The following is a 16683-nucleotide window of genomic DNA, read 5'->3' as shown; positions in this document are numbered from 1 at the left end:
TTTTAAAGCTGTTATGTGTATACACTTATTCAGCCTAACACTGATGAAAAAATCTAGGGACTGAAAGAAATGTCCCTACAGGAAAATGCCCCAGAGGAGGTCAGTAATGTAGGTGAAGTGGAGGCAGGTTTGAAAGAAACTGGAAGAGAGATTTCCCTAAGGGAGAAGATACCAAGATAATTGATGCTGCTGAGGAAATAAGGATAGATTTAGAAGGAACTGAAAGAAGAGAAATGTCTACACAAGAAAAAGCCTCAGAGATCAAAATCTTAATCAGTCACTAAGTGCTCTTTCATTCATTTATATATTTTTATTGGTTTTACCATCTATTATTATGATTAAGCACAAAGCAGAGCAGGCTGCTGCTTTTTTGGAGAAGGTACTTGTACTAGATAGTGATTGTTATGTGCCCAGTGCAAAATGTTGTTATTTATTTACTCTTTTCTTTCATTCCCAGTTTCTATCATGAAATCACAAGCTTTTAGAGAAATGACTATATAGGAAGTCTTATTTTTAATTGTTTTTAAAAAGTGAGGAGGGGCAGACATAGTTCTTAGTCATAAGACTATACCTTTTTCAGATTTTGCCTCCATCCAGCTGTTTGAGATCCTGGTTAGTTCTGGCCATATAAGTGAGTTCTTTAACTCTTATGGCAAGGCATGTGTCTGGATAAAGGATAGTAGGGGTGAAAAGGTAGGAATAGCAGACACAGATTGGTCCAACTCCAGTGTAGAGCACTGGAGAGTCTTTCTCAGTCAGTTTTTGCCAAGGTTGATGTAGATGACAATTAGAAAGATGACGATTCAGGCCCAATTAGCTGCCACTCTGATTGACCTTATTGATAGATTTCTCTGTGTATGTGTCTCTCTAAAATAAATACATTTAATTATTTAAAAAATTTACGGTAATTTTCAAGCATGTAATTTTTTTCTCTCCTTTAATTTTTAAATTTTGCCCAGAGATTCCTGGTGCTTCATTAGTTTTGTTTTTTTTAAATTTGAGAGTTCCTGGTTTTTCCATAGTGATTTCTCAACCATCTTCAGTTGGCAGTCTGAATTAAAATTTGGTTGTGTGTCTTTTTTTTTTTTTTAATAGTATTCAAGAGGATAATAAAGCAAAAAAACAAGTTCAAGTTCTAAAGACTCGATTTCAGAAACCAAGGCCAAATATAGGAAGGAGAACTGGAAGAAGAGAGATTTTCTCAAAGGAAGAGATATCAAAGGAGATTCTTACATCTGAGGAAATGACAGCAGCTTTGAAAGAAACTGCAAGCTTGGGAACCTCACCGAAGGAGAAGGTACCTGTGGAAACTAATACTACTAAGGAAATGGAGTCAGATTTAAAAGAAACTGGAAGAAGAGACATCTCTCCCAGGGAGAAAATTCCAGAAATGATTGATGTCACTGTGGAAATGGAGACAGGTTTGAAAGAAGCTGGAAGAAAAGACATCTCTCCCAGGGAGAAAATCCCAGAAATAGTTGATGTTGCTGTGGAAATGGAGACAGGTTTGAAAGAAACTGAAAGAAAAGACGTCTCTCCCAGGGAGAAAATCCCAGAAATGGTTAATGTCACTGTGGAAATGGAGGCAGATTTGAAAGAAACTGGAAGAAAAGACATCTCTCCCAGGGAGAAAGTCCCAGAAATGCTTGATGTCACTGTGGAAATGGAGACAGATTTGAAAGAAACTGGAAGAAAAGACATCTCTCCCAGGGAGAAAGTCCCAGAAATGCTTGATGTCACTGTGGAAATGGAGACAGATTTGAAAGAAACTGGAAGAAAAGACATCTCTCCCAGGGAGAAAATCCCAGAAATGCTTGATGTCACTGTGGAAATGGAGACAGATTTGAAAGAAACTGAAAGAGAGATTTTCCCAAGTGAGGAGATAACAGAGGTGACTGATGCCACTGAGGAAAGTGAGACAGATTTGGAAGAGACTGAAAGAAGAGAAATATCCCTACAGGAAAATACCCCAGAGACGGTTGATACTATTGGTGAAGTGGAGACAGATTTGAAAGAAATTGGAAGAGAGATTTCCCCATGGGAGAAGATACCGGAGATGATTGATGCCGTGGAGAAGGTAGAGACAGGTTTAGAAGAAACTGATAGAAGAGACATATCTACACAAGAAAAGGCCTCAGAGGTCAAAACTATAGGTGATGAAATGGAGACAAATTTGAAAGAAATTGGAATAGAAATTTCCCCAAAGGAAAAGGTACTAGTGGGGATCAGTGCTACAGGGGAAAGGGAGATTGATTTGGAAGATACTGGAAAAAGAAACATTTCCCTGATGGAAAAGGTATCAGGACAGGTGACTGCCATTGAGGAAACAGAGGCAGATTTGAAAGAAACTGAAAGAGAAATTTCCTTGAGGAAAAGCAGATCAGAAGAGAACAGTGCTTCTGAGGGAAAGGTGGCAGATTGGGAAAAAATTGGGAAAATAGATATTTCTCTAAGGGAAAATGAACCAGAGGAGACTGGAACCTCAAGACAAACTGAGACAGATTCATTGCAGAGCGGTAGTGGTGACTGCAGCGCTGTGCCTTCACTAAATGTTGAAGTATGTATTATTCTGTCCTATAAAAATATTTTTTGAATACTTTTTCAGAGAAAAATTATTAAAATAAGTCCTGGATTATTGCCCTTAAGTCCAGCAACATTTAAAATCTCTAAAAGCATAAAGTCTTTCCCAGTCCTAAATTCTGTGTTTTAGGATCTTAAAGAAATTATATATTCTTTTTTTTTTAATAATGAAAAAAATTAAGTATGGGAAAGTTACTGTTCTTAGTGTCAGTTTAAAGTTACTCTTATATAAAAAGAATATAGGAGATTGGACTGAATTTGTGCTAACTCTAGTATGAGCATACATTGAAATTATTTCTTTTGACCATATCTGTATCAGTTTTTCTCTTTATTTCCTGCCCTGCCCCACTTCACTCCACTTTTTTTTAAAGAATATGCTTGTTTGTTTTTTAAATATTTATTTATTTGGTTGCACGGGGTCTTAGTTGTGGCAGGTGGGCTCCCTAGTTGCAGCATGTGGGATATAGTTCCCTGACCAGGGATCGAACCCAGGCCCCCTGCATTGGGAGCACAGAGTCTCAACCACTGTGCCACCAGGGAAGTCCCCACCCCACTTTTAAAAGTTCTTTTTATTAAAAGTTTCCAGTTAACTGAAGTTCAGTCTATTCTAACATTTTCTACTTTTCTAACTTTTGTTTTGGATAGGTAGTGGCATTTGTAAAACATAATATACAATATAGAAAGAAGAGTTTCCCGAATTCTGTGTTTTAGCATTTGTAAATTAAATTTTATTTTATTTGAAAATTTAAAACCCCCAAACTTCTGCATTTTTAAAGACAGTGTGTAGAATATATAGGCTTCTGTTTGAAATATATGGCATGCTTAAGGAATCTTGTATATGTGCCAATTCATTTCTAGGACATTAGCAGTGAAGTATTATCCGTGGTGCATACATCTGTGGAAGAAAAAAGAAATTCTGAAAAGGAAGTGTCAAGTCAGTTGAGTCACTTGACCATTTCTTCACAGACTTCTGAACTTGATAAAATAGAAGACCAGAGGATGCAATCTCCAGGTGTTGCAGAGCAGTTTTCAGAAACTAATTTAAGGTACAAGTATATAGGTCTGTGTGCTTTTAAAGACAAAGCATATGAAATTATATTTGCAGATTATGTTAAATTAAATGTGGTTTTAAGACATAGCATCTGTAGCATAGTGTTGAAAATTTTAAGCTTGTTTGGGGAAGACTGGGAGAGGTTTGAGGTCATTCTGATAGTAGATTGTGAGAATTACTAACATACAAAATTGTGTGCAGCACATACTTTTAAGTCAGTACAGGTGTGACAAACCCATATTTTCTTTGTGCAAAGATGATATTATTCCTGGGCTTATACCTGGATTGTACCACTCGTGTTTTTCAGGATCTACCAAATAGTCCAATTTGTTTTCCTGTTAAGAATTAGAATTAAATATTTACTGCCAGTCTCTAAGGTTGTCCTAAGACTCCGCTCCCACTGCCCCTTCATTTCATCCTAAATCTTGATAATCCTTATTCCAAAAGCAAATCTCTTCCTCAAGAACAGAAGCTATTTGAAGTTAAACCAGCACCTTTTGTGAGAAGTAGATTCAAAAGACCAAAGCCAAACTTAGCAAGAGCAGCTTCAAAAAGAGAGACTACGAAAGCAGAAAAACATGCATCTGGAAAGAAAGTAGAAGCTGATAAAACAGGAACTGTTGTGATACAGCAGAGCTGTGAACAAACGAGTACTCTCCCTTCTCAACATGTGAGTGTTATTTAAGATAGAGATTTTCTGTTTTAATGTAATTACTAAAGTAAAACACTTGGAATTAAAAATTCACAAATATTTCCTCATGTAATTTTTACTGCGTGATATTATTGTTACTGTACTTAATGTACCTCATTGTTTCACGGGGTTTGAGTAAGAATCTTTAATCTCTGATGGTGGGCAAATGTGTCATGGGAAGGATTTTAAAAGGCCCAGGCTCTAGTTCAAGTTCTGACCTTTATTCATTATGTGACCATAGCCAAATGATGCAGCCAGTTTCTTCATAGGAAAAATGAGAATGACGGTCCATCTTTATTTCACTCTGTTGTGAAAGTGAAATAAAAAGTTAAAAGCTTGATATGAGTTAAAGGAGATTATTTTATTTACTTGATTAACTTGGTCTATAAGAGATTAAGATGTGTGATACAGCATCAAAAACCTTGAAATGAAACATTAACACTCATAAGTTGAGTGCTCTAAACATAGGAAGTAATTTTTTGAATTAAAATTCTTCTTTTACATCTTAGCTCTGTTGTTACTGTGCTTGAACATCCGTACTTTTTCCTTCTGATCTTTTTTTTTTTAATTTTTAAATTTTATTTATTTATTATTTTTGGGGGGATACACCGTTTGATCATCTGTTTTTATACATGTATCCCCGTATTCCCTCCCTCCCTCGACTCCTCCCCCACCCTCCCTCGAGTCCCCCCCACCCTCTCCGCCCCAGTCCTCTAAGGCATCTTCCATCCTCGAGTTGGACTCCCTTTGTTATACAACAACTTCCCCCTGGCTACCTATTTTACAGTTGGTAGTATATATATGTCTGTGCTACTCTCTCGCTTCCTCAGCTTCCCCTTCACCCCCCGCCCCCCCAAACCTCGAGTTCTCCAGTCCATTCTCTGCATCTGCGTCCTTGTTCTTGTCTTGTCACTGAGTTCATCAGTACTTTTTTCTCCTAATCTTATATTTAAAAAAGATAAACCTTCGGAATTCCCTGGCAGTCCAGTGGTTAGGATTCTATGCTCTCACTGCCAAGGGCCTGGATTCAGTCCCTGGTTGGGGAGCTAAAATTCCACAAGCTGCACAGCGTGGCCCTCCTCCCTGCCCCCCCAAATCACTTTTTATTGATTATTTTATCTGATTAAAAAAATTTCAAATTGGAAAAAATATATCATCTAAAAAATATATCATCTAAAAAGTTAGAGTCCTTTATAATGTTCCATCTCTCCTTCCCAAGTTAATAATTTTAAATATATGTACCCAAACTTTTCTGTATAAATATTTATATAAATAATAAAATGTGTGGGTATTTTCATTATTTTACAAAAATGGCATCATAGCTTGCCTTCTGATTTTTTTCACTTAACACAATATTGTGAACATCTTTTTGGATCAGTATATAGAAATTAAACTTCTTTTAAATGACTCTCTACTGTTGCATTGTAAAGAAATTATAATTTATTTAGTTCCCTACTGATTTGTCTTGTTTCCAATTTTTTGTTTTTACTTTTCTTTTTCTTTCCTTTTTTTGGAGGGGCTATTATATTGTTATAATAAATATCCTTGCATGTAATTTACTAGATACTTATTTGAGTGTTTTTATAAGATATATTTCTAGAAGTAGAGTTGCTGAGAATTAAAATTATTGCTAGATACTGCCCTGTTGTCTACAAAGACTGTATCAATTTATTCTTCTAACAGTTTATTAAAGTTCCTATTTTCCTATACTTGTACCAACCCTCAATGAAATTTTTTTTATCTGCCTTCTAGGATGTGGCTTCCCTAATGACATCAAGAGAAAACGACAAATCAGATCACAGTCAGGAGGAGGCTGTGATACTACCATGTGTACAGACTGAAAAGGACCTTTCACCTTCAAGTTCTTTTGAACCTAAAGAGGAGTCGCAGTCTACACAAGCCCAGGAAAAGGAATTAGTTGTCTCTGTGGGGTAAACAGTGATAGTCTTTTTTAAAATCTAAAATAGGAGAATTCTTTCAAATATTTCTTCTTTTTTTTTTTAAGATTTTGAAAGTGAGTATCAAGAATACATGATTTATTTTTATTCATATGGCAGACTGCCTGAAACAAAAAATCAGGTCGAGTTCAACACCTTTTAACACATGCTTGCTTATGTTTACTGTTAGCTGCTTAAGATCTTATATACAAAGCAATGCATTTAAAAATATATGTGTATAAGGTATGTATTCATTACCTTTTTAAAAATTGTAGTAAAATACAAAGAATATAAAATTTATTATTTTAACCATTTTTTAAGTCTATAGTCCAGTAGTCTTAAGTAGATTCACATTGTTGTACACCATCACCACCATTCATCTCCAGAACATTTTTCTTCCCAAACTGAAACTCTGTACCCATTAAACAATAACTGCCCATTCCTCCTTCCTCCAGTCCCTGGCAGCCACCATTGTACTTTCTATTACTGTGAATTCAGATATTGTGGGTACCTCATATAAGTTCATTACCTTTTGAGAATTGAAAAAACTATTTTTTAAAAAAAAAAAGTATAATCAGAAAGTAATTTGATTTTCCTTTAGTGTACCAAATATTTTTACAGAGAGTTTATTAGATTCAAATTTTATATTTTGATGAAAACAGTAGTTTTCATCTTCTTACAACCAAGCCTTCTCTCTTTTCTCCTGTTCCCTTTTCTAGGACTCATAACATAAACACTTTAGAACAAGAAATGAAGGAAAGTGTTATCCAAACTGCTCCACCGGTAAGGGGCCGACTTCAGAGGCCCAGGCCAAACTTAAGAAAGGTTGGCCAGAGACAAGTAATAGAAAAAAGTGAAGCCAAAGAAATAATTAAGGAAGAAAGGACACTACAAAAAGATGAAACTGAAAAGAAATTCCTGACTGTGGTGAGTTTTTCCTATGTAATTAAATCAAGCCTTTGAATGCATATTAAAATATCAATGGTAGCTCAGACTTGGCTTAGAATACAGGCATCTGATACTTACTCTACTTAATACACAAGGTATCTAGTTTTGTTTCAGATTTACCGTTGTGGATTTTTGCTTTTTAATGAGAATAGATTTTTTTTTTCCTAACAAACCTATTCATTGTGAAAATGTTCAATCAATACAAAATAATATAATAACGACCCCAAGTCTCACCACTCTGAGGTAACCAGTGAAAACCTTCTGACGTATCTTCCCAGATATGTCTCCAGGCATGCGTGTGTGCATACTTCATAAATTTAAGTAATAAAAAAATTGTATATATGTTATTTTGTGACTTATGGGTTTTCACTTGTATTAATTGGCTTTCCATGTCATTAAATATGGAGATACATCATTTTTAACTGCTGTGTAACATTCTGCTATTTTGAATGACGGTTTAAACAATCTCTTATTGATGGATCTTTTGATATTAGAAACAAATCTAAGTAGTTAAATGCCCATTTCAACAGATCTTGTTTTTCTGTCCTTTTCTCTACCAAGGGAAAATCTACATTTAAAATAAAGTGATTGTAATCCTTATTTGACCCTCCCCCCAGATTAAAAAAAAAACACATTGAACTTTTGGGGAGGGAGGTTCACAACAGATGGTTATTGTAGTTTTTAAAGCATTATGTGAACATATTACTTCAGTAATCTTTGAAACTTTCTCTGTGAATAGGCAATTTTGTTTTGGGCAGCAAAATATGAACATTGCACACTCAAGTTTGAGACTTCATTTTAAAAAACTAAATATCTTTCTTAATGATTGAAATATTTTAGGAGATGTGTTCTGTTGGTAAAACAACAACAGCAACAACAAACTAAACTGATATAGTTTTGTCATTTCAGCCAAATTCTCAAATTGCAACCGAAATGGAAGTTGTATCCTCCAAAGTTTCAGAAGGCAGAATGTACGAAAACCAGAGTCACGTTCTTTTACAAGACCTTCATGCTAACAAAATAAATGTTTTAGATGAAAAGATGAGGTAAGTTTGCTTTTAATCAGAAAAGCATAAAACTTTTCAAAGATAAAGTTTGGATATTTGAATGATTGATTTTATGTAATTTCATACTTAGTAAGTTTTATGAAAGAAAAAAGTAATTATGAAACTAGAATATTTTAAATCTGCTTCTTCAAATACTCTAAGAATTGCATGACTCATACTCTTTTAATTTGTAATTTCTCTGAGAAGTTTGGCAAGCGTTCTCATCGTATTTTAAAACTAAACTTTGAGAATAGAGGTTCTTAAATTCTTTGCGTTTTTAGAAATTTATAACCTACTGATAAAATTAATAAATAGGAAGTGCTATAAAACATGTTCTATGTGCTGTACTTAGAGTTGTGCCCCACACCAAATGGTAAGAATCTTTTAAATGAGACACTAGAAGGCTGATGATATTTTAGCACTACTGCTTTTATTTATTACTTGCAATCTGCTTTATTATTGATGATATTAAATTGGAGTGTGTTTCTTCTTTTAGTGTGTAAGGAAAATTTAAAAATCTTTCCTTTTCTGGGTATAGTCCATGGTCCATCTAATTTTAATTTTATTACAATATCTTTGTAACTAGATCATGTTTTAGTGAATATTTATTAATTTTCCTCCAGAAAAATTGACTTTGAACATTCCAGCTTCCTTTAATTATATAGAATTAACTTGGTTTTGGGGAACTTACAAATTGACTTTGAACATTCCAGCTTCCTTTAATTATATAGAATTAACTTGGTTTTGGGGAAATGTAAAAGAGATGTTTCTGTATCCTTTTCTCACTCTCTGTGAAGCTGTAAGAATAGAATTTGGGCGTTATATCATCTGTCTGAACAAGCAATGCTACTGATTTTGCTGAATTTTAAACAGTCTGCTTTCATTTAGGCAGATTTGTTATATGAAACTTATACTGTTTTAGTATGAATTTCTGACATTTCTTTTGTTTCCTTTTATGTGTGTGTCTTGAAAAGCCTTTTCACATTGTTTTCCTTTTAAGATTAAGGCCAGTCTTTAACTTAAATTTAATTTTAATTAGCAGTGATCAGAGAATGCTGCATTGCAAGGGTCCCATTGGAGGGAAGATCTAAAAGAAGTGAAGGAGCAAGTCAAGGGATGTCTAGGGGAAGAGGGAAGAGCAGCTGAAAAGTACTTCAGGCAAAAGCATGTCTAGCATGTTTGAGGGACAACAAAGGGGGCCAATGTGAAACAGGGAAAAAGAGGAAGAGTAGTAGATGTATGAAAGGTAAAGGCTGAGTGGGGAGAAGCTCAGGCTATGTAGGACCATTGTATGGATTTTGTTTTACTCTAAATGAGCCTTTAAAGACTAGTGATCTTTGTGGTCACCTTTTCCTAATGCCTTCATTTATAGTTGACTGGATAGACCTAGAGCATTTAAATGGCTTGCTCAGATAATATTGGCAGTTTCGTTTTTACACTTAAGTTTTCAGGATTTACAACTTTCAGACTAGCAGATTCTATAGTTATATAGGCAGAGCTTTCTGAAAGAAACTACATATTTCAAGAGATTTTATGTTCAGCCTTTGCATTTCTTAAGGAGCGAGATCTAACTTTCAGATTTCCTATATGGAAACCCATTACCCACCCACCTCCCTTTTTAAAATCTTTTCTGTTTATGAATTTTATTCCAGCTTTTAGCTTTATCGTGACTGAGACTTTCTTCAGAGTATATGTTCTTCGTAGTTTTAAAGTTAGCTTATTCTTATGTCCGGAACTTTCTTACCCCTTTTAACCCCAGTAGCACAGTGAGCTTATATATATATATTTAATTCTTAAGTACCTTTGTAGAATCACACTTGATTGTAAGTTACTTATACTGAAGTTAAATATAACATGTTTTCCCAGATACATTAGCCTACACCGGAACATATTAGCCAGCATCATAACCTTGTTAGAACTTCCTGTGAACTTCCTTGGTGTTTCACTGCTGGAAGAACTTAGCAGGATTAGAGCATTTGGAAATGTAACTAACTACTTTCTCTTCTGGGTGATTTATTAGAAATATTACTTAAGATTAGTCTTTAATGCACATCTTTCAGAGAACTCATGATTCATACTTACATACCCAGTTTTTCTTTATAAATATCCAGATTTGTATTAGTTTTTTTTTTAAGTAGGGAAAGGGTTTTAATAGACATTTCTCAAAAGCAACAGGTTTGTATTAGTTTTAAACTTCCTAATTCAGATCCTTGTCAGTTATTAAATATTTCCCAGAAAACCTTGAGATAGCTGTTTGTGTTGCCTTGGGAGCTGTGGCTACTGTGTTGATTGTTAAAACCTTGTCTTTCTCTGATTTGGCGGATATAAATGGGTTATGTTGAGATCCTTATGACACTGGCTGTCAATAAATCCTTTTCTGTGAGCTGACAGGCATGTGGTAGGAGAGTAGACTCTAGCTTTCAAGACTGCTCTTGAACCAGAAGGACCAAGATTGTTGTGACCATTGTGTATTTGTTCATGCTACAGAGCCCAGTTGGGGCATTTGTTTAAAGTGTCATTATGAAGTCCATCTTCAGCTACTGGCATTTTTGTTTTGTATCTAGTTATTTCCCTGAAAATTACTTAAAGTAGCATGAAACTGTATACCAGAATCAATGAATGAAAGTAAAACAAAGATTAAGTATTATTGTGAAACTATTCCCCAGGCTATATAAAAAGTGAAAGTTATGAAAGCTTTTATATTCTTTCTATTCTTTCATATCAGCATGTGTGGTTTCATTTTATATGTTTAGTTTTATAGCCTATTTATATATAGTCCTTTGAACATAGAATTGGTTTGTGCCCAAAATTGTTTAATCAGCAGTTGCATCAACAGGAATTCTGATTTTTGTTCTTCAACATGATTTGTATTTCATTCTAGACATGAACATAAAACGTATGTTCCTAGTCCATCACAAATGATAAGAAGGCGATTCCAAAAGGCTAAGCCAAATTTGGGAAGAGCACAAGGGAAGAAAGAGGAATCAGGCATAGAAAAAGACAGAGCAGATGAGAGTGAGGCAAGGAAGCCAGAAGATAATTTGCTGCAACGTGGAGATTCTGACACCCAGCTTCTTCAAAAAGTAAGTTTGAAAAAAATAATTTTTATTAGTGGGCTCTGTTTTATTAATATCATGAAGGAGAACATTAAAAGAAAAGGTTTTCCTTTTGTACTATAACTATTTTCATGAGAATTGATTGACTTTCCGATACTGTGAAAGTTTAGGAACCAATTACTTGTGTCTATGTGTGTAAGGTTAGTGCTTTAGGCCAAACTACCAAACCAAATTACCATACAGATTGATTCTGTGATATTGTTAGTTCTTTCTTCTTAAATTTAAGGGAAAAGCTGAGTTTCTGACGTCTCTGGAGGTTTCAGCAAAAAAAGATTCTATAGGTTCCAAGGAGACTGGTTTGGCAAAAAAAGATGCTCAGTCAGAAGTTGGACCATCAGGAAGTGTTGGAGAGAAAACTGTAGGGGATAATTCTGTGCGTTCAGTTGTTGAAGAGCAGTATGTCAGTAAACCAACAAGGTAAAGTTTTATTTAACAAGCACTTTCACAATAGTAAATACAAATATGTCCTTCTAGTAAATACAAATATGTCCTACTCTAATTGATAGAGTAAAAAGATGGTTTGTTAACAGAAGTACAGGTTGTTTCCTATTGGCAGGTCTGTTTCTTTACCACTTTTGATTTTTATTTACTGAAATTTTTTTAATAATCTCAGAAAGATTTTTCTTTGCTACATTTAAAATGTCTGGGTGTTGAATATACTAGACAAGAGCAGAAGCCTGACTGAAGGGTAGTGTGATTACCTAAATAACTAGGTTGCTAATTCGAATGGAGTCACAAACGCAAGTGAAGGGTACCCTTCTTCAGCAGTTTTTAAGGAAAGTGGAGGGAGTCTAAGATCTAAACAATATTGCTCTGATGGATTTCCTTCTTCCTTTTTCCTTTTAACCTGATCTGCTTATCCAGTAGGATAAACTGTATCACTTTGATGTCATATTCTCTATTTATTGGCCCAGTGTTACCTCTTTTTCTTTTAATAATTTCCAGTCTTGCATTTCATCACCACTTAAATAGCAAGGAAAAAAATGGCTCAGAATTTAAAACTTACTGTGAAAAATTTGTAGGTAGATAGTAACTGAGATTTAACTCTAAATGAGAAACTAAATAGTAACAGTAAATTCCGTTCATTCTCTTCACAGCATAAGTTTTTGACAGAATGGGTAGTGGACATTTTATATTAATGGCTTGAGTTGAGATTTTACTTTAAAAGTTGGGTTTTCGTTAAAATTATCCTTGTGCACATAATGACTGTGTTGCTATTTTGATTAAACATCCAGCTCTTCACAACTGCTAAAAGAATCAAATTACTCTAAAATTGCTCTGGATCGAAGAACAGCTCGCTCTTCTGCCTCTGGGTGTGAGATAGATCGTAGTGAAAGGAGACTGCGTCGAAAGATTAAGCCAAACGTCCCGAAAGGGCGTGGATCAAAACGAATCCGGAGTAAGACCTCTAAGAAGGAACCTAGAGTTTCCAAGGCTGTGCTGGTGACTCTTCGAGCTTCCCAGGAAGAAGATGAAGATGATGCTGAAGACTTTGAGTCTGACTATGAAGAAGAAAGCTATCATCTTGCTCCAGAAGAAGTAAACAAAGCTCCAGTGTTTGTACCTGTTGGCCTCAGATCTCCTGAACCTGTTTCTGCTCAGATTGAGGAAACCATGGAAGAGGTAGTTTGAGTTTTGAATTCTTGGAACTTTATCTTACTTGTTTTTTGCTTTTAGTGGATCATTATTTCTTCTCTTAGTAATTATTAGGATTTGAAGATTATAGAGTAATTTGTTTGGGGCCTGCTGCATAGCCTAGGAAATCAGTAGAGATAGGCTTGTGTGATCTCCTGTGTTTACTCAGTCCCTGCAGCCCAGGCCCAGCACAAGGTAATCAGTATAACAATACTGAGAGAAATCTGATTTCGCTTGTGTCTGGGCACTGCTTAATCTACTTTCTGATTAATTAAAACAAACAAACAAACCTGGCAGATGTTTTCTATTAACTCTTTGTGGTAGGCTCAAGTTGAGCTCTGGTTGGTAGGAAAAGTAGAAGGGAAATTCTCTCTCTCTTTTTTTTAAATTGTGGTAAAATGCAAGTAACATAAAATTTACCATCTTAGCCATTTTTAAAGTACAGTTCAGTGGCATTAAGTGCATCCATCCACAGAACTTTTTTTCATCTTGAAAAACTAAAACTCTGTACCTATTAAGCAGTAATTCCAATTACTGCCTCCTCTCTAGCCTTTGGCAACCACTTACTCTAAGTTTCTCACGCAAGTGGAATCATACAGTATTTGTCCTTTTTGTGACAGGCTTATTTCACTTAGCATAATGCTTTCAAGGTTCATCTATATTGTAGCATGTGACAGGAGGTCCTTTTTAAGGGCCAAATAATATTCCATTCTGTGTACACAGTACCACATTTTGTTTATGCTTCTGTCAGTGGACAATTGGGTTGCTTCCACCTTTTATTACAGAGAACGCTGCTATGATCATGGGTGTACAACTATCTCTTCTAATCCCTGCTGTCAATTCTAGAAGTGGAATTGCTAGACTATGGTAAATTGTAAATCTATTTTTAACTTTTTGAACAACCCCCATACTGTTTTCCATAGCAGCTGCATCATTTTACATTCCCATCAATAGTGTACAGGGGTTCCAACTTCTCCACATCCTTACCAACACTTGCTTTTCCTGTTGTTTGTTGTTTTGTTTTTTTGGGGTTGTTTTTGATAGTAGCCATCCTAATGGATATGAGGTAGAGGAACATATTACTTCAGCTTCCTTTATTATGAAAGCTCCTTACTCTTTTTGCCTCTTGGTCTAGTAGTTTAACCTTGTAACTTCAAAGTTTTCTGTTCTGCCTCAATTGTCAGTAACTTATTTGGCTTATAGAATATCATACCTGAATCAGTTTTGTATTCATGATAGATTGAAAAGCCATTTGAATTCCAAATAGAATTCTGAACTCCTTTTTTAATCATCATTAATAGTATCATGTTAAATGTTATAAAGTTAATTGAAATGGTTGAAGCTAAATAAAAATGATGCAAAATGAAGTTGTTTCTTATAATTAAAGTTCAAAGTAAAGATAGTGATTTAAATTTTGGTTGAAACCAAGAAAATGCAAAAGGAAAGGTGATTTTGTGTAAGGATGGCTGGTTATCACTGCATGAAAATTCATTTAGCTATATGTTTTGTATGTTACAAATTTCTTTGGATGAAAGGCAAATTGCTTGTGAAAACTAATACTAGAAATTAGCTTCTAAAAATCAGGTTTGGGACTTCCTAGGTGGCACAGTGAGTAAGAATCCGCCTGCCAATGCAGGGGACATGGGTTCGATCTCTGCCCCAGGAAGATACCACATGCCGCGGAGCAAATAAGCCCGTGTGCCACAACTGTTGAGCCTGTGCTCTAGAGCCCGTGAGCCACAACTCTTGAGCCCATGTGCCGCAACTACTGAAGCCCACGCGCCTAGAGCCCGTGCTCTGCAACAAGAGAGGCCACCGCAATGAGAAGCCTGGGCACCACAATGAAGAGTATCTCCCACTTGCCGCAACTAGAGAAAGCCCATGTGCAGCAACGAAGACCCAACACAGCCAATTAAATAAATAAATAAATAAATAAATAAATAAATAAATAAATTTATAAAAATCAGGTTCTAGGATGTATCCCTGAATTAATACAGAATGCCTTGTTAAATAGCATTAATCATAATAATTAAGCAAGGAAAGCTTAAATTATATTCCTAATAGCCAGTTTACTAAAGAAGGGGAATTTGTTTATGTTAGAAAATGTTCCTTTATTTTTTATTTATTTGTTATTTATTTTGGCTCTGCCAAGTGGCTTGTGAGATCTTAGTTCCCTGACTAGGGATCCAACCCAGGCCCTTGCCAGTGAGAGCGCCAAGTCCTAACCACTGGACCGCCAGGGAATTCCCAGAAAATTTTCCCTTTAAAAAGTGTTGAAATGTAATGGCATATTATTAAATCATAAAGGGATCTAAAATATTAATATATACTTCAACATGAACCTTGAAAACCTTATGCTAAGTGAAAGAAATCAGTTACCAAAAAATCACATATTATGTGATTCCATTGATATGAAATGTCCAAAATAGGAAAATCTATACAGAAAGTAGATCAGTGGTTGCTTAGGGATTTGGAAATGATGGGTTAAAGAAGTGAGTTTAGGGTTTCTTTTTTTGAAGTGATGAAAATGTTCTAAAAATAACTGTGGTGGTGGTTGCACATATCTGTGCTTCCATCACCAAAAAACAGTGACTTATACAATTTAAATGGGGGCATTGTATAGAATGTAAATTATATCTTGATAAAGCTGTTAAAAAAACAGTTTGGGGTGGGGGGCTTCCTAGGTGGCGCAGTGGTTAAGAATCCGCCTGCCAATGCAGAGGACATGGGTTCGATCCCTGCTCCAGGAAGATCCCACATGCCATGGAGCAACTAAGCCCGTGTGCCAAAAAAAAAAAAACAGTTTGGGGGAATTCCTGGAGGTCCAGAGGTTAGGACTTCAAGCTTCCACTGCTTGGGGCACAGGTTCGATCCCAGGCCAGGGAAGTAAGGTCCCGCAAGCCACCAAAAAGAAGAAAGAAAGAAAAAGTTTTGAAACCGTATAGTGCTTACAGAACCAACTTTCAATTACCTAGAATATTCCCATTATCTACCCAACCCCACCTTTTCAGAAAATATTTTGTCATTTCAAATCACTTGAACCTTTAAAATTCATCCCAGGCCTGTAGGATATTAGCAGAGATTTTTCTCTAATTGCATATGAGAAAACAGACACGAGAACACATAGATTACTATAATAAATCCGTCTCAAAGGCAGGTTTTCAAACTTGACTCTACTCAGTTTCTACTGAATCACAGTCTTTTATACTCATCTCTCTGTTAATAAGGAAATAGGAGCCAGACTGCCTTCTTTATAGTCTAGGAGGTAAATCTTAGTCTTTTATCCCCCAGGTTATAGGGATCTTTGACATATGACTGCTGAGTGAAGAGTAAATGTGAATGGACCCATTATTTTGCATGGCCATTGCTATGGCTCTCCAGAAACACACAAGCTTTGGGGTTGTGGGCGAGGGTAGTTACCTTGGTGGGTCATGTGTGTGATAAATCTTTTTAAGTGCTTTCAACTCATCACTGTGATAGCACTTGGAACAGTGTATAGTTGATTCCATGTCTGTTTTTCTTAGATTGTGAGTTCCTTGCAGGCAGAGACCAACTTGTCTTCTTGAGCTTTGTATTCTTCTGCCTGTAGCCCTCTAGTTTTTAGGAGGCATTTCATGAATGTTGACAGACTGATGAGAGAAATTGTGGGAAAGTAGGGACAAACTGAGGATAATGGAAA

General features: G+C 35.5%; 1 protein-coding gene across 5 annotated transcripts in view; it reads left to right on the top strand.

Moving 5' to 3' along the window:
- BDP1 (B double prime 1, subunit of RNA polymerase III transcription initiation factor IIIB) overlaps nt 1-16683 on the top strand; it is an 85835-nt gene that overhangs the window by 37838 nt on the left and 31314 nt on the right. For all 5 annotated transcript variants that reach the window (XM_057741506.1, XM_057741498.1, XM_057741516.1 and 2 more), the window contains 9 exons: nt 1096-2557; nt 3439-3626; nt 4079-4301; nt 6075-6253; nt 6979-7186; nt 8117-8253; nt 11135-11336; nt 11596-11786; nt 12605-12992. In XM_057741506.1, the coding sequence (XP_057597489.1) occupies nt 1096-2557; nt 3439-3626; nt 4079-4301; nt 6075-6253; nt 6979-7186; nt 8117-8253; nt 11135-11336; nt 11596-11786; nt 12605-12992 (3178 nt within the window). The remainder of the gene's footprint in view (nt 1-1095; nt 2558-3438; nt 3627-4078; nt 4302-6074; nt 6254-6978; nt 7187-8116; nt 8254-11134; nt 11337-11595; nt 11787-12604; nt 12993-16683) is intronic.

Source organism: Hippopotamus amphibius, chromosome 1, assembly GCF_030028045.1.
Source record: "Hippopotamus amphibius kiboko isolate mHipAmp2 chromosome 1, mHipAmp2.hap2, whole genome shotgun sequence".
Classification (NCBI taxonomy): domain Eukaryota; kingdom Metazoa; phylum Chordata; class Mammalia; order Artiodactyla; family Hippopotamidae; genus Hippopotamus; species Hippopotamus amphibius.
Note: the sequence above shows the minus strand (reverse complement) of the source record. Positions and strands in the feature narration are given on the sequence as shown.